Source organism: Bombina bombina, chromosome 7 (genome assembly GCF_027579735.1).
Source record: "Bombina bombina isolate aBomBom1 chromosome 7, aBomBom1.pri, whole genome shotgun sequence".
Taxonomy (NCBI): domain Eukaryota; kingdom Metazoa; phylum Chordata; class Amphibia; order Anura; family Bombinatoridae; genus Bombina; species Bombina bombina.
The window spans coordinates 183,951,500-183,978,313 of NC_069505.1; the positions used below are offsets into that span (position 1 = coordinate 183,951,500).

General features: G+C 37.2%; 2 protein-coding genes across 3 annotated transcripts; one reads left to right on the forward strand and one right to left on the reverse strand.

Moving 5' to 3' along the window:
• Nucleotides 1-2,973: 2,973 nt before the first annotated feature.
• FEN1 (flap structure-specific endonuclease 1) lies at nt 2,974-8,406 on the reverse strand. Of its 2 annotated transcripts, none has more exons than XM_053720468.1 (2): nt 8,265-8,406; nt 2,974-4,277 (listed from the first exon to the last, which is right to left on the reverse strand). In XM_053720468.1, exon 2 carries the CDS (start codon nt 4,205-4,207, stop codon nt 3,059-3,061), a length of 1,149 nt encoding a protein of 382 aa, XP_053576443.1. In that variant the 5' UTR covers nt 4,208-4,277; nt 8,265-8,406; the 3' UTR covers nt 2,974-3,058. The 2 variants fall into 2 exon arrangements, with proteins under 2 accessions (XP_053576443.1, XP_053576444.1); XM_053720469.1 differs by having other exon boundaries at nt 8,269-8,287.
• Nucleotides 8,407-8,537: 131 nt separating this feature from the next.
• TMEM258 (transmembrane protein 258) lies at nt 8,538-26,807 on the forward strand. Its single transcript, XM_053720475.1, has 4 exons — nt 8,538-8,691; nt 12,092-12,201; nt 19,875-20,010; nt 26,647-26,807. The coding sequence occupies exons 1-3, from the start codon at nt 8,689-8,691 to the stop codon at nt 19,999-20,001; spliced, it is 240 nt and encodes a 79-aa protein (XP_053576450.1). The 5' UTR covers nt 8,538-8,688; the 3' UTR covers nt 20,002-20,010; nt 26,647-26,807.
• Nucleotides 26,808-26,814: the final 7 nt, after the last annotated feature.

The window sequence follows — 26,814 nt, forward strand, 5'->3', positions numbered from 1 at the left end:
AAAATATGGAGAGAAAAAAAAAAAAACTGTGAAATTCAGATTAGGTGTTGTCTTTTTATAATATCCTTGTTAAAAGGGACACTGTACCCAAATTTTTTTTTATTTCGCGATTCAGATAGTGCATGCAATTTTAAGCAACTTTCCTATTTACTCCTATTAGTTTCTTTGTTCTCTTGCTATCTTTGTTTGAAAAAGGCATCTAAGCTTTTTTTGGTTCAGACACTGGGCTGCACTTGTTTATTGGTGGATGAATTTATCCACCAATCAGCAAGAACAATCCAGGTTGTTCACCAAAAATGTGTCGGCATCTAAACTTACATTCTTGCATTTCAAATAAAGATACCAAAAGAATGAAGATAATTTGATAATAGGATTAAATTAGAAAGTTGCTTAAAATAGCATGCTCTATCTGAATCACGAAAGAAAAAAAAAATTGGGTTCAGTGTCCCTTTAATTATGCAATCAAACTGCAGTGAGTGGTCCTTTAAGCTAAAATTAGCTGCTATTAAAAAAATGTTCAATTATGTTAAAATATGCAATTAATTTGTGCTTTGGATAGCAGAAAATTATAGATTAGAAAATATTACACTGCCCCTTCCCCCACCCCAGCTACTTCACAATGCCACCAGGCTGGCAAAAGTTGCTGTGGAGAACATTGTATCAAAGAAAGACTTTTAAATGACAGTCAATCTGTGACCAGAAATGCAGAAGATGGATTCAAGAAATTTATGAAGCAGTTTATTAAACCGCTAATTCCTAAACCCTCCGTCACCTCAGAGGTGGCAGATTAAAAACACCCGGGCAGTAATGCAAGATTGCCCAGTCATGCAATGATAAACATTAGCAGCAAATGTATCCCAACAATTTACGAACCCTATAGTGGACAGGTTTTGTCCTGAGAATGATTAAACACCTGCCCCCCATTGTATGCGACTTTTCACTTTTGTTCAGTTTAAGATGGCATTTGAAATAATGACAGAACATTTTTAAAGAGGAAAAAAGTAAGATGCCGTTGATGTTTATTTTATTGGTGGGCAGGGGCAAACTAAAGGACTACTAAACACATTAGAACACAATCAAATGCATAATAAACAAAAAAAGCACTTAGTTTGGTTTGAATTTCACACGAGCAGTAGATTTTGTTCTGACAAATTTCAAAGTTAGCTTTAATCTCCTTCCCACTGCATCATGTAACAAACAGCCAATCACAAAATGCATATACGCATATTCTGTAAATCTTGCACATGCTCAGTAGGAGCTGGTGCCTCAAAGTGTGCATATAGATGATGGAAGTGAATTATTAAGTTTGCATGATCTGTCTGAATTATGAAAGTATAATTTTGACTTTACAGTCCCTTTAAAGGGACAGTCAACACTTCATTTAACATGATTGGATATTGAAAAAAAAAAAAAATGAAGATCCGCCTGCACTATACCCCTCCTGCCTTGCACGTGCAATTTCTGTCCGAGGACTGGATTCTGATTTGCTTATCAGTTGAAGAAGAAAGCAGCTACGTAACGGTGGGGGGAGTTCGGCTGCCATATTTACCGGTTATTAGAGATGTTAGCGACGCTGATTAGGACAGAAGCAAGGCAGGAGGGGTATAGTGCAGGCGGATCTTTGGTTTTTTATTTTCAATATCCAATCATGTTAAATGAAGTGTTGACTGTCCCTTTAACAACTTAGAAGATGTATACTGCAGTAATAAACATGTGTGCCCAGATCATTTGAACTAATATTGTTACAGGATATTTTCTATGCAAGAGAAAAATCTGTTCATCTGCTGTTCCTTGTCATGTTTACCAAGATTTTCTTATGGCCCTACGATTTTGCTTTTTTTCTATAGGTTATAACTATTCTTTAAAATTAAAAATAGAGAGAGAAGTTAGTTAACAGCTTGAGAATAAAAAAATACAAAAGCACACTTCAGAGATCGTAATTAATTATCATAAAATTAAGAGCATAAGTGTGTTTTATAGTTAAACTATAATTTGTTGGATAACATTACAAACCAACTAATCTTCTTAAAGTCAATCCTAGCGTTTGTGACATGATAAGATTGACCATTGGAACGAATAAAGGGGACTTTCAGTCATAAAGTATAAAATACTTCCATGCAGAAAGCTCCTTTATTTTTATTTTAAGCATTCGCCATTCAGAACTTCTAAGGCAGCCCACTGCAGATTGCCGTTTTCACCTCTTAGCAAATAGCCGTGCAGGAAATCCTGCTTCCAAGCAGGATTTCCCACACAGCTATTGGCTAAGAGGTGAAAACATCACCTCTCTAGCAAAACAGCGTTCTGCTGTGGGCTGCCTTAGCAGCTCAGAGCGGCGATCGCTTGAAACAAGTAAAGGAGCTTTCTGCATGAAGTATTTTATACTTCATGAATGAAAGTAATCTTTATTTGTTTCAATGGTCAATCCTAGATTTTCACTTTAAATCTCAAAACAGAGAAGATGCTAGTCTCTGTATTATACCATTATGCAGTAGGAGAACAAACTGTAGGCAAAAGAAGTTTATCAGTAGAAAAACCTCATACCTGTCATATTATAGGCCAGCATTAATTGCCTCAACCGACATGTTTTATAACTGAATGAACTTTTATAACTGAATGAACAAAAGCAAGTTCAGCTCTGCGTTTGTGTGTTGTGGTTGCTAAAGCGATCAGTTTATTTTGCGATTTAATAGATCCAGAATCGAGTGAATAGAAGAACATCCAAAACACAATTTAACATGACATTAAAAATCTACCTTTAACTGCCTATAATGGGCCAAATACTAAACAAACAAGTTGTATTTCATAAGAGCCACAATAGGAGTCGTGACAAGGCAAGATACATTTACTTTAAAAACTTGATACTAGAAAACTTATACAGAAAAAAAAAAAAAAAAAAGTGTCAACTGCTTACAGTTTGTAAAACTACTAGTCATATTTATCATGCAAAGTATCAGACAGCGAGGGAGGAAAAAATACAAATGTAATTATTTTATTTAAACTTTGCATAAAACTATTTTCACAAAAAGTAATTCAAACAGTTCTGATTCCCCTCTCACACTCATTTTCCCCTCTTAAACTTTCCTGCTGGAGTGCCTGTAGTTTTTGCTTTCTTTTTAGCAGAGCCTTTGGTTTCCATCTCTTTTCTCTTGGAAGAACTGATTGAACCTGTGACCTTAAAGAAGTCATCCAGCCTACCCTGTGTGCTGCCCTGGCGGTTCTTGGTCAATTTTTTTGCCCCATTGCGTATTCTATCCTCGCTGAACTGCTTCTCTTTACACATAAATTCAACTAAGCCCTCTTCATCTGGCTCTGTCCATTTCAGCTCCAAAGTCTCAGGATCTATTACTTCTGGATTCAGGAAGAGCTGTCGTGCTTCCTTGTGTAGCCAGTTCTCTGGCACAGGATACTTCTTGAGATCAATATTCTCAAGAATTTCTTCAATACTCTTATGTTGCCGGATTAGATCTATTGCCCTCTTAGGCCCAACACCACGGATGGTTTCACAATAATCACTGCCCAGTAAGATACACAAGTCCACAAACTGCTCATATGTCATCTCCATCTCTTGTAGAGCACGGTTAAGGTGAAACTCCTGGATGGGAAGCTTTTTGGCTTCACTGGTAGTGAGATGCCTTAGCAGCACTGGGGTTCCAAAAGTAAGGGCATCCATATCCTCAGTGGCAGCACCATAGACCTTCCCAGCTTTCACTAACGCAGCGCACGTGGCCTCTGCTTCACACGGAGCATCCACATAAGGAATGCCCATAAGTTTAAGTAACTGCTTGCACTCCTCATTGTGCTGTTTAGTGACCTTTACTAGTCTCTTATTGAACTTCTCAATGTTTTCTGCCTCACCTGCCTCTTGAGCAGCCTCTAGCTGCTTTTCAGCTTCTGCTCTGCGCTCACTTCGCTTGGCCAGCTCGCCTGACTTCAACTGAGGAGGTTTTCCATCAAAAACATAGACAGGCTTAATTCCATGCTCCACCATGCGAATGGTACGGTAGAACATGCCCATCAAGTGACTGGTGGTCTCCCCCTCCTCATTCTGCAGCACATTGCCATCCTGTCGTACAGCAATCAGAAACTGGTAGATGCACATAGAGGCATCAACAGCAACCTTACGCCCAAAGTAACTCTTTATGTCATTTTCCTTGATGGCTGTAGGGGACACATCTGCTATCAGCTTGGCCAAACCATGAATTCCCATTGTAATGAAGAAGTGTTGACAATGGTAGAAAATGTCAGCACACTTGTAAAACAACTGAAAGAGTTAAAGTCTGAAAAATAAAAAGAATATATTAGATTTCCAGTCTTAATGTAAAAGTGTGTGGCTATATAATTCTGGATGTTAATTTTGACTTTATTTTTGATTATTATTCATACTCCATTAAAAAAACAAAAACAAAAAAACAGACTTTAAATAGCTGTGTTCTGCTGACCCCTTCAACTTTTTAAACCTGTCCACTCTGCATTGTTTATTGACTTTTATTGGTATTTGGGAATAAAGGGTCATTTTTATTATTGCAAAGCTGGTGCTTCTGCCTCTTTTTGTATATCTTTAAATAATTAGCTCAAAAGTTTAACATACTAAATGTTACCAGCTGTGTTTCACCAGATTAATCAAATGTAATACTACGTTCAAGTTTCTCAACAAAAGCTTGCAGTAAGAGTCATACAGACAATGCATTTTATAGGAGGAAGAATTTTTTGGTTACATGTCCCTTTAAGAGCATTTACACAAAAACAATAGTGCAGTGAAACAAAATGTAAGAACCAGTTGTAATTATTAAATATATGTCAATAGCGGTTTTATACAATGGATACAATTCTAAAGCCGGGTTTTACAAACCGACAAGCTAATACAAATGAGCACTGGGGCCTAGTGCCAAGTGAAATGCAACTTGATACATGTTGGTATGTGTGAGAGGTCTAAGCCTTGTGTGTTGTGCCAACACTAATGCCACAATTCACAAAATATGAGATATTAAGCTCAAAAATACTACAGTAACTCTCGAGCTGTATTATATTAAGAGTGACAGGTTATGCAATAAGTTACTCCTAAGAATTCCCTTCATGGAAAGAGATAAAGCAGCTGTAATTATAAAAGTTTGAGTGGCAGTTTTATGGTGGTGATCTCCAAGGCAGAACATGTGATCTGAGATGTCATCACAGAAAATGCAGCATGTCTACAGAAAGAATGGGACACGTGAGCGAACTGTTAGCTCTTTCGCTTTTATCAGGCTGTTTTCTTTAAAAAGCACTGTGCTCTGGCTGCACTGTAAAGTTTTCTCAACACAGTGCAGCCAGAGCGAAGAGCTGTTTGAAGAGAGCATTAAAATAGTGAGCAGCGCTGCAAAGCTCATTGGTTAAAACTTTATTCTTTAGTTAATCAACACACTGCAGTTGAGCTGGTGCTGTAGGGTAACCAAAATTAAAATTGTATTTTATTTCCAATTGACCTGCAAAAAAATCTTCACAAAAAAAACCCCACACCCCTGATCGCAGAAAGTGATAAAAAAATAAAAGAAATAATTCTGCATCTGGGGTTAAGATGAACGGTAGAGCAGCTATTCACCTGCACAATAAATGTTATCGGTCTGAAAGGCGGCCAAGCTATCGGATCTTATAAAAAAAACAAAACGATATCGGTCTATCCCTACTAAGTATACACAATAACATATTAGAGAGGGTATTTGCTAGGGTATACAGCTCTCAAACTTATTTTGGGTTCCAAAGCTTTTGAATTATTTTGAGAAAATACAACTAGTTTAACAGAGGGAAAAAAAAGAAGTTACTAGTACATTCTTCAATAAAGGGCCATATTTATCTCAAAAGTATATGAAACTTGTTTATACAAAATAAAGATTTAAATGCAAGAGGTGCACAATGTATATTTTGAAACATTCTCAAATAAAATGGGTGCAATTTTTGAGTATTGTGTCCCTTTAAACATAGGAAAAACTTAATTACGGTTTCTAGTTGTTGGCTACTAAATCACAAAATGTATCCGTCTATCCCGGTTTCAATGTTATAGAATTGAAAAGGGTAATTACTAATTCAAGAAAAGGGAACTTATACACATACTGTTTTGGAGAAAGAACTAAAGGAAAATAACCAGAAACTAAGGAGCTAACATAAAAATAAAAAAAAAACCCATCAAAACCATAAGGATGAGTAAAAGGCAGAACAACAAATAGAACAGCTAAATCTAAAAATGTGCCATGTATTGTCAAGCATACTTGCTTATAAGTAAAGAAAGTAAATGCAAAATACAGGTACAAATCCCGAAACACAAACTAATATGAAATCCAAACCTTTTCCAGTTGCACGCAGTTTGGGTAAAGGGTTTCCTACCTGCTATACTGCTTGCTACTATTTTCCTTTGGGGACGCCCCCCCCCCCAACAAAAAAAAGATGGTTTCAGATTATCTCAATACAGAAAACCTAGAGCAGACAGGATAGACATTGGATTAGTTTAAAGGGATATGAAACAATCTGTTTCATTGTTGTCTTAAAAGAAAGACTAATCCGTGTCTTATACTAAAGAAATCATTTAAAATGATTAACAAGTCACATTTCAATGGAGTTCTACCTTGTATTTCTTTTTTTTTTAAACTTAATTCGTGCATTGTTCGTTACTTAGTCAAACTCAGCAAAGAGGCTGGGGTCTCTAAATGATTACGTTTACTAATCAGTTGATTATTTCACCTGTGCTACAGTTCTGATATCCTCAAAATCTAACCTGATAGGAGGTCTGAGGACAGGTTTGAAAACTCCTGTTGTAGAGTAATATGAGCTAGTTTGTGATTAAAGGGACAGTCAAGTCCAAAAAACAAACAAACTCATGTTTCAAATAGGGCATGTAATTTTAAACAACTTTCCAATTTACTTTTATCACCAATTTTGCTTTGTTGTCTTGGTATTCTTAGTTGAAAGCTAAACCTAGCAGGTTCATATGCTAATTTCTTAGACCTCGAAGGCGCTTCTAATCTAAATGCATTTTAATCGTGTTCACCACTAGAGGGCATTAGTTCACGTGTTTCATATAGATAACATTGAGCTCATGGACGTGAATTTACCATGGAGACAGCTAATTGGCTAAAATGCAAGTCTGTCAAAAGAACTGAAATAAGTGGGCAGTCTGCTGAGGCTTAGATACAAAGTAATTACAGAGGTAAAACGTGTATAATTATAACTGTTGGTTATGCAAAACTGGGGAATTGGTAATTAAGGGATTATCTATCTTTTAAAACAACAAAAAAAAATTCTGGTGTTGACTAACCCTTTAAGTGACTATTAGATAAAATTAAAGTCAGATTTGCCAATGCTCAGAAGAGGCAGAATGCAACCTAAGTTACAATGTTACATGTCAGCTGCCTTATTTATCTGAGGGCAGGGGCTACACTGATAATTTGTAAGTGCTCATTTTGCAAGATAACAAGTAAGTTGTTTGCTATTTTTTTTAACAGAACGATCCTTTTTACGTTTAACATATTTGTTCGTATTAAAGAAGCAGTTTCATATCCCTTTAAACAGTGCTTCACATTTACATTAAATAAACATTAAAGGGACAGTTTACATATTTTTTCATTGTATAAAATGAAAGATAACACATTTACTACTTATTCCCCAGGGTTGCATAACCAACATAATATACTGTATAACCGCTAAGGTGGCCTTTTTCTAAGCCCCTGCATGCTGCCCCTTATCTCAGTGTTTTATGCAAAGCTTTCTGCAATCTTGCACTACAGCCAGACAGTGCTAGTTATAAATAACATTGTGCTTACTATTGTGGGAAATGAGAATGGGTTCACAAGAACCATCACTAAGTAGCTAAAATGCAAGATTGTAAAAAAAGCTTTAAAAAACCCCAAACAAACACAGACAAGGAGCTTAGATACAAGGTAATCACACAGGTAAAATGCATTAATATAACTAACTGTTGGTTATGCAAATCTCGGGAATGGGTAATAAAGGAATCATCAAGTATACTGTCCCTTTAACCCATAAACAATTAACATCGTGTGACCGGGAAATAAGAGCTAAACGATATTACTTATAGGTCCACAGGGAACATTTGTGATAGCTTTATAGGTTTTCTGAAGTAAATCTAAGAGTGCAGCTGCTCAATGGATATTGCTATCGTACTAATATGATAATAGCATTTTTACACATAGCCTATATACTGTATTATATTATATAATGAGTAAATACCTCCGGTAAAAACACTAATTTTTGCACAAAACCAGAACACTAGTACTTACGCACACTCTCACCGGTTTCGCGGGTTGTGATGTCACTTTATTCCGCGCCTTTCTGCCCTTTCGCGCCATGACGCAGTAAGCAATCTGATTGGCTAATGTAAGCTTAGCCAAAAGGTTGTACGGTGCGTTTTCCACATCACTCCAAAACGATTGGCTAACGCAGGAGAGCGTGCTGCCATTGCTTTGATGAAAATTAAGACGTTATGGTGCTTGGCACGTAAGTTGCAGGAGCCACGCTGTGATTGGTTGAGGTTTACACTCTCGTCGTTCTCAGCGCTTGACACATTCTGTTTAGGACTCAGTATTCCATCATCCTTTGCATGTAGGCGGTGCTTTGTTCCCAGGGTTCTTTGCAGTAACCTTTGACCTATCGCTCAGAGAGACGTGGCGGAACTGTTCAACTGGAAAGGGATCCTGCGGCGACATGGTAATATGCAATAAATTAGCCGGTATACGTGTGTACGTTACTTTAGGGGTGCTACATGCGGTGTATGGGTAGTGTTGGCCCTCGGGTGTATGTAACCGTGCAGGTGCAGTGTGAGTGGAGGAGCTGTCACCTGGCGCTATAACATATATTACCCGTGTGTAAAATACCTAAACCGTGACACAACTGTAAATCCATAGCTGGTGTATACAGTCATATAACCTCCCCTTCATGTACAGTGAGACACATCTTATGTTTAGTTCTGCAGGGAGACCGAGGCGCTGGCTGCTTAACAGGAGCCAAACAGGATCTTAGGGGCCACTGTTTCTTTGCTATAGGGCTTACTGCAGGTGTTAAGGACCCTGGCATCCCCATAGGGCAAATAAACAGTGGCTCCTAAATGCACATTCTCAGCATTAATTTACATGGCCTTATATACAAATATTTGTTAGCTCCTAAAGCTGCCTATGATCTGTATGTCCCCCTTTTCCACTATCATTGACATATATATTGCCTTTTGTTTGTTAAACTTCAGCCTTTTCTCATATGAGACATCTCACATTCAGATCCACTCAGTTAACCTGTCAAGAGCTACCTCTATATACAGATTCTATTGCTATTTTAAACTTCACCCAGACTCCTCCGCCTTACTCATGTGCCATATTCCCCTGCTGCTCAATGCCACACCATGCCAGCCCCTCCACTGACTTCCAGCAACCTTTGTTATCATATTCAAAATTATAATCACTGCTGACACTGAACCCACATTTTGTCTTTCATGTTTCAGATAGAGCATGCAATTTTAAGCAACTTTATATAATTTACTCCTATTATCAAATTTTCTTAATTCTCTTGGTATCTATATTTGAAATGCAAGAATGTAAGTTTATATGCCGGCCTATTTTTGGTGAACAACCTGGGTTGTCCTTGCTGATTGGTGGACAAATTCATCCACCAATAAAAAAGTGCTGTCCAGAGCACTGAATAAAAAAAAAAGCTTAGATGCCTTCTTTTTCAAATAAAGATAGCAAGGGAACGAAGACAAATTGATAATAGGAGTCAATTAGAAAGTTGCTTAAAATTGCATGCTCTATCTGAATCACGAAAGAAAAAATGTGGGTTCAGTGTCCCTTTAATATCTCCTCTTGTCTTGCCCCAGACGTCTTAACTCTGCTTGTGACCTGCGCCTCAGCCCTTGTCATTACCAGCTGTTACTTGTGAGTGCAAGGTGTTACCTTGCTGTGTTACTCCTGTCCAGTTTTCAGTGCTTTACATTCTCCCCTAAAACATGCTTATTTAGAGAAGCTTACCATATTCCTTCCTAAAAATCTCAATCCTGAATGTGCCTTAAGCCACTTACATACTTTTGTTGTTGCCAATCTCCACCTAGATTCTAGGACAGTGTAATATTTTCTATCCAAAGCACCAATTATTGCATAATTTAGCATACAAGTATTTTAAAGATAATTTGTGCAATACAAATTGGACATTTTTAATATTGGCTAATTTTAGCTGGGTGTTCAGTAAAATCAGCTGGGCGGGGCCCAACTAAAGAGGTCCTGGGGAGAACACTGCCATGTACATTCCATTTTTGTCCTTTCTATGATGGTAAAAGAAATGACTTCTTTTAAAAGAATAGATCATGTTATTTTTACACTAGAGTTCGCCTTTAAGGAAACTGATTACCTTCATAAAGCCACATCTCTCTACTTATCCACCTTGATCTGTCTGCAGCCTTTGATACTGTCGACCACTCTCTTTTGCTTCATACCCTCCAATCCTTCGGCATTTGCGACACAGCTCTCTCTTAGTTCTCTTCCTATCTGTCTAACCGTACTTTTAGTGTAGCCTTCTCTGGGGCATCCTCTGCCCCGTTACCTCTTTCTGTTGGGGTACCGCAAGGCTCTGTCCTCGGTCCTCTTCTCAATCTACACAACCTCATTAGGTTCCTTAATAAAGTCCTACAATACAGACGATACCCAAATCTACCTCTCTGCACCAGAACTATCTCCTTCCTTGCTAACCCGTGTCACTAACTGTCTCTCTCATATCTCATCTCACTACTTCAAGCTAAATCTCCACCCTTCTTCCAAAATCTCCACCCCCCATGTCTCTATAACTGTTGATAACTCCATCATTACCCTAACCTCACTTGCCCGATGTCTTGAGGTCACACTTGACTCAGATCTTTCTTTTACCCCTCACATTCAGTCCTTGGCTAAAGCCTGCCGCTTCCACCTTAAAAACATTGCCAAAATTAGACATTTTCATTACGCAAGACACAACTAAGATTTTAATCCAGTCTCTCATCCTTTCACGCCTCGACTACTACAACTCCATCCTCTCTAGTCTCCCTAGTTGCCGCCTAGCTTCTTTACAATCCATAATGAATGCCTCTGCCAGGCTCATCTTCCTTAGCACTGCGGAACCTGCTGGCGCTCTACAAATACCCGATGATGATAATAATAATAAAGGTAGACATGTTAGGTGGGTCTTAAAACTTGAGGAACATATTGCTAATTTGCATTTAAAATAGTTTTTGTTATTTTTTTGTTAAAGGGACATTAAACTTTTTTTGTTTGTTTCATGATTCAGATAAATTATACACTTTTAAACAGCTTTCCAATGTACCTCTTATGAAATTTGCTTCATTCTCTTGGTATCCTTTGTTGAAGGAGCAGCAAACTAGTGTGAGAGAGTTGCTGATTGGTTGTTGCACATACTCATTGGCTCACCTGATGTTCTCAGCTAGCTCCCATTAGTGCATTGCTGCTCCTTCAACAAATGATACCAAGGGAATGAAGCAAACTTGGTAATAGAAGTAAATTTGAAAAAAAAAATTCTTTAAATTGTATGTTCTATCTGGATCATTAAAGGCAATTTTAGGTTTCATGTCCCTTTAAAGGAATAGTCTAGTCAAAATTAAACTTTCATGATTCAGAGCAGCAACTTTCTAATTTACTCCTATTATACAATTTTATTTGTTCTTTTGGTATCTTTATTTGAATGTAAGCATAGGAGCTGGCCCATTTTTGGTTCAGCACCTGGGTAGCACTTGCTGATTTATGGCTATATTTAGACACCAATCAGAAAGTACTATCCAGGTACTGAACCAAAAATGGGTCGGTTCCTATGCTTGCATTTCTGCTTTTTCAAATGAAGATACAAAGAGAACGAAGAAAAAATTATAATGGGAGTGAATTTTAAAATTGCTGCTCTATCTGAATCATGAAAGTGTAATTTTGACTACACTACCCCTTTAATATCACTGTTAAAACTGTAATTTTGTATTCCTTATGTTTGGTTTGCTGCAGTCCCATAAATGTATACTAAGCGTTTACCATCTAGCTGTGTCGTGGTCTATAATCATGGTTGTGACTTTTTTTTTCTTCCTATCCTTCAGGAGCTTGAAGCAATGAGCAGATATACAAGTCCGGTGAATCCGGCAGTATTCCCCCATCTCACGGTTGTCCTGCTAGCAATCGGCATGTTCTTCACAGCATGGTTTTTTGTGTATCCTTTAACTTCTAATGCCTAGTTCTGCATACAGTATTGGCACGTGAAAAGTCAGGTGGCGTTATGCCTAAAGTGTTTTATTGTAGATGAGAAGACAACGGATAAATGGTGTTGGGTGGCATTAATCTTACATTTCCAGTTAAATAAACTGTACACTGTATTAGCACTTGGCAAATAGCTGCCTTGGCACCCACTAAAATATTGTACTAGCCCTTGGTGGCCAGAGGGAGGTGCAGGCTCGCAGCTTAATATCTCTCCAGTACATCCACAGGCTTCACTTCCATCTGACTGATCCTTCTCCCTGCAGAAGCCATGTTCAGTGCTTTGAATGCCCTACATGTAGTGCTGAGACCGCATACAGGAGGACCACAGGGTTAAATAACTGCTGCATGTGTTATGGGCAATCAAGTCATTAAACTACTGTTGCTAGTATTATGTAATAGTGAGTTAATTCATTGATTGCCCAAGTTTGTTTTGACAACCAAGGGGTTTAAATGTGTTTTAATCTGCATTTGTTTTCTGGGGAATTAAGGTGTTAAATACATTAGTTTGTAGATCTGTTTCTCTCGTAAAAGTTAATGCATGTGTATGGTATTATAATATTATTATATTCGTTATTATTGCTTTTGTCACTACTTAATGTGCAGAGCCGTAGAAGCTGAATTTACATATTTTAAATGATCCAAAATAACATTTTTCCAAGTACTGTTCCTTTTACAAAAGAGGGAATTATTATTTATTTCTAATGACACTGTGAGTCCACGGATCATCATCAATTACTGTTGGGAATATCACTCCTGACCAGCAGGAGGAGACAGAGAGCACTTCCCTAACCACAACCCCCAGTCATTCTCTTTGCCTGCGTTGCAAGGAAGAGGTGAAGTTTAGGTGTCTGATAAGAGGTTATCTTCAATCAAGAGTTTATTATTTTTAAGCAGAGCAGGTTTGCTCTGATCTTTTCTGGGGTCTAGCTGTAACCCACGGCTGTGTCTTCAGTAGAGCAGTGGTGGCTTTTAAGTAATTGGGAACTTGTGGGGTACAATCCCCACTGCACCTCTCAAACAGTTTTGCTGCCCTCTCCGGAAAGCCTGAGTAAGCTTACCCAGTGTTTCTTTTTTTTCCACAGGTCCATGTGAGGAGAGGCATCCTCTCATACTGGGTAGGCTGTCCTCCCGGACAGCTGAATGTACAGGTAAGTGCCTTTTGTCTTCTGGGGCTAGGAGGCTTGCACTACAGGGCTTAATTTCTCTCTGTACTTTATGCGGGACATTACATCTGTAATCCAGGATGTTTAATGGCAGTGGGCAGGCACTTCATAGTGACATGGAGACTTTGGGGTTATCCTTCTTATAGCAAGGAAGGGGTTAACTTTATATGGTGACTCAGTTAAAAAATTTTAAGACATTGTCGTGTGAGGTTCATCATTCCCTCATTCATGATTGTGCATTTTGCAAAGTCCCTCTAGGTTCTACACGGAGTTAGAGGCGCCATTACAATGGAGCTATTTGCAGATTTTATCTTCCGCTTGCTAGTTAAAAACGGACCTAAAATTATTTTGCCTAAAAGGGGGAAATTTACACAGGAAAATCGGGACGTCTGCACTGTGTTGTGTTATATATTTTCGGCGGAATGAAGCGCAGTGCGTATGTGCGCTTGATTTTCTGGACGTTTTTTTTTTTTAGTTCCCGCCTCAGTCTTCTCTGTGTCATGTGCGACACTTAAGCGGAGCAGTGCCATCTAATATAAAATGTTCATTGGATATTCCTCCGTGTCAAGCTGACAGCTTGTAGGAATTAGAGCAGGTACTCTCAGAGATAAAAATTCAAATTATTTAATGCATGCTCATTTTTACAGTTATTGTATGTTTTAAAGCTTTTTGTCAGCAAGCAGCCACATTTCGACACGTTTAGAGGACATTGCTATTAATATAGATAATGCCCTGTCAATAACGTTATTTTCATATCTATGTTTATGGCCATTCGGTGTTTTAAATATTTGTGTCATATTTCTTAAGGTTATATACCATGTTTGTTAGGACATTAATTTGTCCTTAGAACAGGGTCTATTTTTCTTTATAAGATTATTGCTCTTAAGGACATTTGTTTGGTAAACATTTATGTCCTTTTATATTATTTTGAGGGCAGATTGTTGTTGCAAACATTTATGTCCCTCATGTTAAATAAAATATTTTTGGAAATAAGGATATTTATTTTTCTTTGAGCTTTTTGTTCCTCAGTACAAAATTTCTAGACAATTTAATTGGTCTTTGCCTTTTGGTGCTGCATATTTTAGCCATAGCTATGGAATGTACACTTAGTTGTTTCAATCTGATTCTCATGTCTCCCAGGAGGATGCTGTTCAGGTATTGCCACAGCCTTCTCCTTATACGTCCCAAGCCTCTATGGTGTCCCATGCAGTGCCCTGCGGTTCCTCTCAATCTCCTGGAAGAGTGTATTTGCTACAGAACAGCTCAGGTACCCTCTGCGGTATCTATGGCTTTGTCTGTTTTTTTTTACTTGCAGGGAACATGCAAGAGGACATTTTAAAGTTTTCAGATAGTAGGGTTTCTGTTCCACATTCTGATACACAGGTCGCTTTCTCGTCTAGGTCTGGTGGGAAGGATTCACCCGTAGTTTCTGAGGGTTAAATCTCAGATTTGGGCAATATAATTCCTTCTTCTGATGCTGAAGTGATCTCCTTCAGATGTATGCTTAAACACCTTGTGTATTGTTAAAGGAGGTTTGTAACTACTTGGACGACATTGATGCCCCTGTCGTTGTCAACCCTTGGAAGTTTGGTAAACTTTATCTTTTCCGTGATGTTCCTTTTTTCAGGACAGGTTCTAGAAGTGCTATAAATAATTTTTCATAGGAGAATCAAGGGATACCTTTCTCCCTGTCTCCAGACATTTTAGGGATTCTCTTGTTGCTGACTCTTTATTTGCACAGTGTCCTTAGTAGAAGGGAACCTTTCTACTATGTTGGATAAGTATCTGGAGGTTTAATTGTTCTTTTAGAGCAATGCCTTGTCTTATTAGACTTGCTGTACTAGCCGCCAGACATTGAGGCTGCAGTCTTGGCAGCTGAATAACCTACCTGTGGTTTAGTGGTACAGCTTATGCTTTATAATTCTGCAGTTGCAGGTTCAATTTTAATTTTTCCTCCTAATCAACGCTTCTGGCGTCTCCTTATATGGTTGAGACCTTGTTGGGACTTGGTCTAGCAGAATATTCTTCTGGCTGTAAGGGTGAGATTTTTTTCTTTCTACCTCATGTCAAGAGTATGACTGAAGGATAGTTTCCTTTTCCCTTTTTTTGTTGCTCAGTCATGCCCTTTGGAATCCAATTCAAGATTTCCTCTCAGGGACAGATTTCTATTTCTAGGGTATTTGCAATCCAGGTTTGATGAGAGGCTTTCCTTGAACTGGATGTTCAGGATTCTCTCTGGGAGTGACATTCACAGTCCCAGTTTGGGAACAGGATCTAAGTATTTACCTCACGTAACTCAGATTCTTTCCTTCAATCTCGAGTTTGAGTTTTTGTCATCCTAGACAAACTTATGTCTTGGGATATTGCAAGGGTTGTTTTTTTCTGGAGAATTTATAATTCAGGTGTCATCCATATTTCGAGTTAAATCTCCTTTAAGAGCCCACTCTTCTTCCCCAGGGAGGGAAAATGAATCTGGAGTAGGGGTCCCCTTCTCTATCCTCAATGATCATTATTTGGGTTTACCGCCACTATACCTTGAATGCACCAGATTCCGGCTGATCTCGGAAGTTATACAGGGTCAGGCCTGGCCTGTTCCTGTATGGGAGACCGCCTGGGAAAACCAGGTGCTGTATGTTTGGTCCTTTTTAATAGAGCTCTATTTAGGTTTTCTTTTCTCTGGTCTATTGTCCGGCCAATGGCGAGCCCTAGTGGTCTAGTAGCTTGTTTAGTCTTTTGGTAACCAGTAGATTGGGAATTTGGATCTAGCTACAGCTGATTCCTCGCTTTTCAGTGATTTGATATTGAAGGGAATTGGTCTACTACGGACATTATTTCCTTTGTTATTTTTCATAGCAGGGAGATTTTTCAGATCTTTCTCAGAAGATAGATCTAGATCAGTCATGTGACTCTCTCCCACAGTATTTTTTCAGGGGTATCTATCTCAGGGCACTTGCTTCTGGAGATTTTCCTGGGTAATGTGACCAACATGCCAATCTGCTTGGCTAGTAAGGAGTCTACTCTCCTCTTTATCATTTTGGAGTAGAGAGCAATTTGCAATGCTCTGAGGGCTTGGACTTTTTGGATCAGTCATGCTTAGCTTGGTTCCAGTCGGATATTATTTCCTCATTTGGTTTATTTCAAACACCAGAGAGAAGCTTGGGGTTCCTTAGCCATGTAGTAGGTGATTTGGATTGTTTAGTGGGCGGAAGCTTACAATTGCTGCCTGTCCTCCCATTTTTCAAGGGTGGACAATTGGCTTCTGAACAGACAGGTTATTCATCCCGGGGAGCGGGTCCTCTTCTGGAGGTCTTTTCGAAGTAAACCCTCAGTTCTGGGGATTCGGATTTGGACTTCTGAGGGCTTTTCAACAGTACGCCAAGTTTTCAAGGTATGGCACTTGGTCAAGTGATCCACTGACTGTCCCGATAGATGCTGGCATTTTTTTCTTGGAGTTCAGTCTGGCATTCCTAGTCTCTCTGTTTGTTCACCTTACACGTGTCATTGATCGTATATTTTAGGAGAGAGCGGCTGTTTTTCTATTGGCCTCTGCGTGACCTTGCAGGTTTTGATATGCAGACTTAGTGGTAATGGCATCTCTCCACTTTAGAGTCTGTCTCTGAGGAAGGATTTTCTGAGCAGAGTACCTTCCTTCATATAAATCTTGTTTCTCTGATACTGCCTGTTCGTAGATTGAACGCTATTTTTTGTCTATGCGTGGGTTTTCTGAGTCGGTCATTGAGATCATGATTCAGGCTTGCAGGCCAGTTTCTAGAAGTATTGTCATAGCTTATGGTGTACATATCTTTTTTGGTGGGAATCCAAGGGCTTCTCTTGGGGAGTTAGGACTCCTAGAGTCTCTGTATTCTCAATTTGACAGTGTGATTTGCCTTAATCTTTTCTTTCTTGCCGATAGGGCGAATATATATATCTCCAAGTAAGTGCACTCTCACTCGCCAACACAGACCAGGGTGCTTAGCAGGATATTCAATCAAGATAAGGATAAGCACTCACTGGATTTAAGTACAATAACTATTTATTGGTAGTGACGTTTCTTGAATGCCCCGAAACGTCACTACCAATAAATAGTTATTGTACTTAAATCCAGTGAGTGATTATCCTTATCTTGATTTTATATATATATATAATTTTTGTATTAACTTTCTTTCTAATTTGTTTTGAATAAGACAATTTTCAGGAAGAAGTTGTTCTTTTTCTATGCTTAGTCCTTCTCATAAGGAACGTGGGTGTCACATCTTGGATGATGTGTGTGCTCTTATTTTCTATCTACAGGCGTCTAAGAATTTTCGTGTTTTTTCTCTGGGAATTGTAAAGATCAGAAAGTTTCTGCTACTTTTCTTTCCTTTTGGTGAAAAGTATTTTTCGTTTGGTTTATGAGACTGCTGAACAGCAGCTCCCTGAGAGAATTACAGCTTTTTCCATTAGGGCTGTCTCTGCTTCTTGGGTTTTCTAGGATGAAGCTAATGGGGAACAGATTTGCAAGGCTGCAACTGGATACTCTTTGCATAATATTTCAAAATTAAGAATTTGATGTTTTTGTCTCATATTAGGATTCTTTTGGGAGAAAGGTTTTTCAAGCTGTGGTGCCTTCTGTTTAGGTTACCTGCCTTGTCCCTCCCTTATCTGTGTCCTCTAGCTTGGGTATTGATTCCCAATAGTAATTATGATGATCCGTGGACACAGTGTCATTAGAAAGAAAACAATTTATGCTTACCTAATAAATGTATTTATTTCTTGACACAGTGAGTCCACGGCCCGCCCTGTTTTTCAGACAGTTTTTATTATATAGACTTCAGGCACCTCTGCACCTTGTGCTACTTTCTCTCCTTTCCCTTTGGTCGAATGACTGGGGGTTGTGGGTAGGGAAGTGATACTTAACAGCTTTGCTGTGGTACTCTTGGCCGCCTCCTGCTGGCCAGGAGTGATATTTCCAACAGTAATTGATGATGATCTGTGGACTCACTGTGTCAAGAAAGAGAAATAAATTTATCAGGTAAGCATTCATTTTGTTTTTAATATATATATATATATATATATATATATATATATATATATATATATATATATATATATATATATATATATATATATATATATTATTGGTAGAGATATTTTCAGCAGAAATATTATAGTCCTTATACCACTTTACAGATCACTAGATAGGCTTCAAGTTGAGTATTGTGTGCTGTTCTTGGGACCGTATCTACAGAAGGATATAAATTAACTGGAATCTGTACAAAGGAGGTTACTAAACTGGTACCTGGTCTAAACAATAAAGTTTACCAGGAAAGACTCAATGGCCTAAATATGTATAGCTTAGAGGAGATGAGGGAGAGAGGTGATATGACAGAAACTGGCAGATATGTGCCTGAGATAAGTATAAGGCTATCCTATGTACTAATTAATGCCTGGGATAAATATAAGGCTATCCTATGTACTAATTAATATCGGGGATATGCATAAAGCTATCCTATATACTAATTAATGCCTGGGATAAGCATAAAGCTATCCTATATACTAATTAATGCCTGGGATAAGCATAAGGCTATCCTATGTACTAATTAATGCCTGGGATAAGCATAAGGCTATCCTACGTACTAATTAATGCCTGGGATAAGCATAAGGCTATCCTACGTACTAATTAATGCCTGGGATAAGCATAAGGCTATCCTATGTACAAATTAATGCCAAGGATAAGCATAAGGCTATCCTACGTACTAATAATGCCTGGGATATGCATAAGGCTATCCTTCGTACTAATTAATGCCTGGGATAAGCAGAAGACTATCCTATGTACTAATAATGCCAGGGATAAGCAGAAGGCTATCCTACATACTAATTAATGCCTGGGATAAGCATAAGGCTATCATTCATACTAATTAATGCCTGGGATAAGCATAAGGCTATCATTCGTACTAATTAATGCCTGGGATAAGCATAAGGCTATCCTTTGTACTAATTAATAATGTCATGCTCTATCTGAATCACGAAAGAAAAAAATGTGGGTTCAGTGTCCCTTTAAGCGTACACTTTATAGAAAGGCATGCAGAATAAGTTAAAAAATATTATTAGAGGGAAAGTTGGGCTCATGGACTGAAACAGATCATTATGTTTATGTTGGTAATTATGTTGCACTAAAGATTTAAAAAGGAAAAAATGGAATTTAGTGTCCCTTTTTAATTTTACTTTTTTTCATGCAAAAATATATTTGATATGTTTTAGCTTTGCTCTCTCATATTTATAATAAACATTTGTGTTTGCAGACTCCATTCTACCAGTAATCATGTGATGAGCTCTCAGACAAATACTAATCCGTGTGAGCAGCTTGTACCTTTTGTGCGCACTTGTGACAGGACGTAACTAGCTTGTGTAGTGCGCTATAGCCCTGTATGTATGTGCGATCACACCCTGAGCTTTCTTTTTTCCTTAATGTCTGAAATTCCAGCTATGAAGTGACCTCTACAAAATACACACGAGACGTGTACAAAGAACTACTTATCTCCTTAGTGGCGTCACTTTTTATGGGATTCGGAGTCCTGTTTTTGCTCTTGTGGGTTGGGATATACGTCTGACAAAAGCAGGTAAGCTGTTTACTGAAGAACTTTACATACAGGATTTATTTTTTGGTTCCTGGTCACTGAAACACTGTTTAGAAAACGCACAACCAGCTGATTTATTACACTTGCATCTATATCTGCGGGATGACCAGTACTATAGCACCTATAATCCTGAAGTGTAAATTTTTCTGGGACTCTTAAAGGGACACTGATCCTATCACTCTTCTGGAAGAGCAGCATTTACTCATGTTGAAAAGAAAAAATGTGAAGTGAAAGCCCTTTAAGTTTAATTAGCATGCAATTAACGTGTATCTTTTGCTGGAAACCAGCATGTGAGGTTATCCAGCAACTGTGCAGCAACAGTTAAGTCTGACTGTTACTGTGTATACAATGGTTGTATACTTAAAATGGAGTCCAGATGCTGGCATGTAGCAGTTTTGCATTGGGTGACTGCTATTAAAGGGACAGTCTAGTATAAATTAAACTTTCATTATTCAGATAGGACTTTTAATTTTAATCAACTTTCCAATTTACTTTTATCATCAAATTTGCTTGTTTCTCTTGGTATTCTTAGTTGAAACTAAACATAGGTAGGCTCATATGCTAATTTCTAAGCCTTTGAGGGCTGCCTCTTATCACATGCTTTTTAAATTTCTTTTCAACACAAAGAGACAGAAAGTACACGTGGGCTATATAGATAACACTGTGTTCAGGCACAGAAAGTTATTTAAGATCTAGCACAATACAATGCTAAATTTAAGGCAATAGATAATAAACAGTCACAGTCATGTGATCAGGGGGCTGGGAGAAGGTTCCTAGATAAGTCGGAGAGTATCAAAGCGCCAGCGAACCGGCTGGGTTCAGAATGTAAAACCAATTCCTTTACAATATGGGTTAAGACAAATAATTTATTACAGATTAAAAACAATTTCACAACACATAAATTCTTTGCAATACTTCTGAGATAGCTTGATGATCTAGAACATTCGTATCTAAACTTAATGTTAAGTAATAGACAGAGTGGATTGATTACGAGTCCACACAGTGTTTTACAATGTTTCACAATGGGTAAGAATACAAATCCAAATTTAAAAAACCTCAATATCTAAACCATTCAGTTGTGCTTATTCTGAGATGGCTTTGAGGATTTAGGCATCCGTATCTAAACTTTATGCATATGCAATAAACAGAGTGGATTGATTACAAATCCGTACAATATTTTACAATTATAAAAGTCCAAATGTAAAAACCTGAAATATTCGGTTATACTTCTTAGGAAATCCTTGCAAAATGCTAATTATAAAAATAAAAAAGATGATATATATAATAAAAAATATTAATAAAACATTCTGGAAACAAATACCTTAAGTATTGTTACTAGCTATAACAATTCTACCGGATAGGTATATATCACAAAGAATATAGAGGTACAGGCTGATCTTGTAGTAGCGCTACCCACTGTAATTGTCAGATCAATCTGCGATAATATTAATTGGAGTTATGACAGGATGTTAAGGATATATGTCACTGTTAGCTTCTAAATATGTCTGTATAATGTTTGTTAGACACTTATACCGGGTCCCTTAGGTTGTATGTGACCAGAGTGGAGCCGATCAGCTGCTCCTGTAAAGGATCAGTGACCGTTTCCGCTAGCGGAAAAAATGAGGATGCGTGTTCTGTTTAAGGTGATTCTGTGACAGGTTAATGTGAATATTCAAATATACATAGAAACTTTATACACAATAAACAACTTCAAAATATGCAGTCCATATTCCAAAAAAAGTGTAAATAACAAATCAGTGTTTCCGTGATGGGTGCAAAAATATTCCAATGTGTGTTCAAATTTTAAACCTCAATTGTCACTAGTGACCAACATGATTGCAACCGCCAAAATTTGTGAGCAATAAAAAATAAAAAATATAAAAATTAAAAAGTCAAAAATCGAAAAAATGTAGAAATAAAAATGTGTAACCAAAAACAACTTTTGTTGAAAGTCAGAGTTTATGTGTTTCCCAATGTGGGTGATTCCTGTCTTCTATGTGCTCTATCAGTCTATATAGGATATATAGTTGCCTGCAGTGGAGTATGGGCTTCAGCGTCAATAGACTATTTTCAGCTCCAGCGTCACTCAGGTTATTACTTCCTTCTGCCAAAAGAAATAATAATAGTGCAGATTGTTTTTCTAATAGATAAATGATTGGATTGCTACTCACCAGTCGACGCGTTTCGGTCCAACATAGACCTTTTTCAAGACTGGTTTAATGTTAATCTGAGGGTCTTTAAATACCCTTTCCAATACTACCCGTATGTTGATCCCGGAATTGGTTTCCATAGTGATTCCGGGTCATACGGTTTATACTGTTAATTTGTTTTTTCGATCTTATCTGCTTGTATTATATTGCCATAATTTTCAAATTTTATTAGCACTTTATACAATTCTATTATTCTTATGGCTTTAGATGTATTAGTCCGATATTCCCCTGATCTTATTGGTTACCATTTTGCTCCCTTCTGATTCGCTCAGACTTTAGAGGTGTGTAGGAGATGTTGAACCTTATTGGTTCATTGTTCTGTATGCGAAGGTAGATGTGTTATGTTTAGCCGATAATCCCCTAATCTTATTGGTTAGTGTTTTGCTCCTTTCTAATTGGCTCAAACTTTGGAGGTGTGTGAGGTGTGTTGAACCTTATTGGTTCATTATTCTGTATGACACGTATGTACATTGTGTTTAGCCTTGTTGGCTCATATTTCTAAAGAAAAATAGTTCATTAGAATATTTGTAGTTTTGTATGTAGTAGTACTATTTATTTATATTCCTGATTCCATTCTCATTGTAACAACAGCTTTCGATTTAGTCTAGTGTTGCGTTACTGCACTTACGCATCTTTTGTTAATATACTCATGTAGTTATATGCTATTCGTGGTGTTCTATTGATTTACACCATTTCAAATGTTATATATATTAATTGTGACATCATCAGTTTGGTGAACTGTGATGTTAACTATCAGTTTGATGTTTCGTATTTCCTCTATATGATTACTATATATTTCTCCTTTTTTATGTCAGGATCGTTAGTACCTGCCTGCCTAATATGTACTGTGTCCTCAAATAACACAGTACATATTAGGCAGGCAGGTACTAACGATCCTGACATAAAAAAGGAGAAATATATAGTAATCATATAGAGGAAATACGAAACATCAAACTGATAGTTAACATCACAGTTCACCAAACTGATGATGTCACAATTAATATATATAACATTTGAAATGGTGTAAATCAATAGAACACCACGAATAGCATATAACTACATGAGTATATTAACAAAAGATGCGTAAGTGCAGTAACGCAACACTAGACTAAATCGAAAGCTGTTGTTACAATGAGAATGGAATCAGGAATATAAATAAATAGTACTCCTACATACAAAACTACAAATATTCTAATGAACTATTTTTCTTTAGAAATATGAGCCAACAAGGCTAAACACAATGTACATACGTGTCATACAGAATAATGAACCAATAAGGTTCAACACACCTCACACACCTCCAAAGTTTGAGCCAATTAGAAAGGAGCAAAACACTAACCAATAAGATTAGGGGATTATCGGCTAAACATAACACATCTACCTTCGCATACAGAACAATGAACCAATAAGGTTCAACATCTCCTACACACCTCTAAAGTCTGAGCGAATCAGAAGGGAGCAAAATGGTAACCAATAAGATCAGGGGAATATCGGACTAATACATCTAAAGCCATAAGAATAATAGAATTGTATAAAGTGCTAATAAAATTTGAAAATTATGGCAATATAATACAAGCAGATAAGATCGAAAAAACAAATTAACAGTATAAACCGTATGACCCGGAATCACTATGGAAACCAATTCCGGGATCAACATACGGGTAGTATTGGAAAGGGTATTTAAAGACCCTCAGATTAACATTAAACCAGTCTTGAAAAAGGTCTATGTTGGACCGAAACGCGTCGACTGGTGAGTAGCAATCCAATCATTTATCTATTAGAAAAACAATCTGCACTATTATTATTTCTTTTGGCAGAAGGAAGTAATAACCTGAGTGACGCTGGAGCTGAAAATAGTCTATTGACGCTGAAGCCCATACTCCACTGCAGGCAACTATATATCCTATATAGACTGATAGAGCACATAGAAGACAGGAATCACCCACATTGGGAAACACATAAACTCTGACTTTCAACAAAAGTTGTTTTTGGTTACACATTTTTATTTCTACATTTTTTCGATTTTTGACTTTTTAATTTTTATATTTTATATTTTTTATTTTTTATTGCTCACAAATTTTGGCGGTTGCAATCATGTTGGTCACTAGTGACAATTGAGGTTTAAAATTTGAACACACATTGGAATATTTTTGCACCCATCACGGAAACACTGATTTGTTATTTACACTTTTTTTGGAATATGGACTGCATATTTTGAAGTTGTTTATTGTGTATAAAGTTTCTATGTATATTTGAATATTCACATTAACCTGTCACAGAATCACCTTAAACAGAACACGCATCCTCATTTTTTCCGCTAGCGGAAACGGTCACTGATCCTTTACAGGAGCAGCTGATCGGCTCCACTCTGGTCACATACAACCTAAGGGACCCGGTATAAGTGTCTAACAAACATTATACAGACATATTTAGAAGCTAACAGTGACATATATCCTTAACATCCTGTCATAACTCCAATTAATATTATCGCAGATTGATCTGACAATTACAGTGGGTAGCGCTACTACAAGATCAGCCTGTACCTCTATATTCTTTGTGATATATACCTATCCGGTAGAATTGTTATAGCTAGTAACAATACTTAAGGTATTTGTTTCCAGAATGTTTTATTAATATTTTTTATTATATATATCATCTTTTTTATTTTTATAATTAGCATTTTGCAAGGATTTCCTAAGAAGTATAACCGAATATTTCAGGTTTTTACATTTGGACTTTTATAATTGTAAAATATTGTACGGATTTGTAATCAATCCACTCTGTTTATCGCATATGCATAAAGTTTAGATACGGATGCCTAAATCCTCAAAGCCATCTCAGAATAAGCACAACTGAATGGTTTAGATATTGAGGTTTTTTAAATTTGGATTTGTATTCTTACCCATTGTGAAACATTGTAAAACACTGTGTGGACTCGTAATCAATCCACTCTGTCTATTACTTAACATTAAGTTTAGATACGAATGTTCTAGATCATCAAGCTATCTCAGAAGTATTGCAAAGAATTTATGTTTTGTGAAATTGTTTTTAATCTGTAATAAATTATTTGTCTTAACCCATATTGTAAAGGAATTGGTTTTACATTCTGAACCCAGCCGGTTCGCTGGCGCTTTGATACTCTCCGACTTTTCTCATAACTTACCAGACCACTAGGGGTCACCTATCAAAGCTAAGGGCTAAATTAGTAGTAGGCGCTAAGTGATTTCTTCTCTTTGAAGGTTCCTAGATACAAGGTAATCACAGAGGTAAAAAGTATATTAATATAACTGTGTTGGTTATGCAAAACTGGGGAATGGGTAATAAAGGGATTTTAAAACAATAAAAATTCTATGGTAGACTGTCCCTTTAAGCTTACAGCAAATTGTAGAGTTATACCAGTAATCCAATCCTTGTAGTATTTGGCCTATAATTGCTATAAATTACATAGAAACCTAGACATATGGGGTATTCTTAAAATCAGCACAACATAATCAATCTATTTTTAGGTATTATCTTTGTCTACACTAGTTGTCTAGAAATGATTATGAAAAAATGCTTTTAAAAAAAAAAAAGTTTATTTTCCCAATTTTTCAGTATTATAGTTGTTTTTTGTATCCATATAGGGTATCACAAGTAAGCCCTATATGTCTGTTAGAAAGTGCTATATATATGTATGGGTGCAATTAACAAGACAGAGGATAATTATGGAGCAACTAATAGTGAGCAAAAATGCCAAAATTGTCTGATTTCGGCACAGAAACTGGGAAAAACCTTTGTCACGAAAACCAACTTTTTTTTCTTTCTGATTCAGATAGAGCACTGGTTTTCAAACCTGTCTTCAGACCTCCCTAACAGGACAGGTTTTCAGGATTACCTTAAGTGAGAGAAGGTAAACTAACCGTTTACTAATTGGCTGATTATTTTACCTTTGCTCCAGTTCAGATATCCTTAAAATCTGGCCTGTTAGGAGGCCTGAGGACAGGTTTGAAAACCAGTGAGAGCACACAATTTTAAATAAATTTCCAATGTACGTTAATCTAATTTGCTTAGTTCTCTTATAATTTGTTGAAAAGCATACTTGGGTAGGCTCAGGAGTAACAATGCACTACTGGGAGCTAGCTGCTGACTGGTGGCTGCACATATACCTTTTGTCATGGACTCACCAAATGTGTTCAGCTAGCTCCCAGTAGTGCATTGCTGTTCCTTCAGCAAATAATTTTTCTAAAAAGCAAAAAAAAAAACTGAAACATTTTAAAATTCCCTCTTTTTTTTTTTTTTTTTATTTGAAATGAAATAAAGTTGACTGGTGTACAAAGAGTTAAGTCATTCTGTATATAAAGCACTTTCTTACATCAGTGTCTGCCTCTTTTGTGTATGTGCTTAATATTTGTATTTCTTTTGTTTTTAGATTTCAGAATTTGTTTTCTTGTTTACCTCTCTGTGTGGGACCTGCTCTGGCCTGGATTTTGGTGTCACTGCACTATTTTTGTTTGCGATGGAGATTTCCACCCTTTTTATGGTGAATTACCAGCCGGTTACAATAAAACTTTCTTACTTTAAGTTACCATATGTGTTT

Excerpts from the sequence above, each read along its gene's own strand:
- FEN1 (XM_053720468.1), bottom strand. The coding sequence starts at position 4,207 with ATGGGAATTCATGGTTTGGCCAAGCTGATAGCAGATGTGTCCCCTACA.
- TMEM258 (XM_053720475.1), top strand. Across the intron at positions 12,202-19,874 it reads TTCACAGCATGGTTTTTTGT|CTATGAAGTGACCTCTACAA; the intron begins GTATCCTTTAAC and ends CTGAAATTCCAG.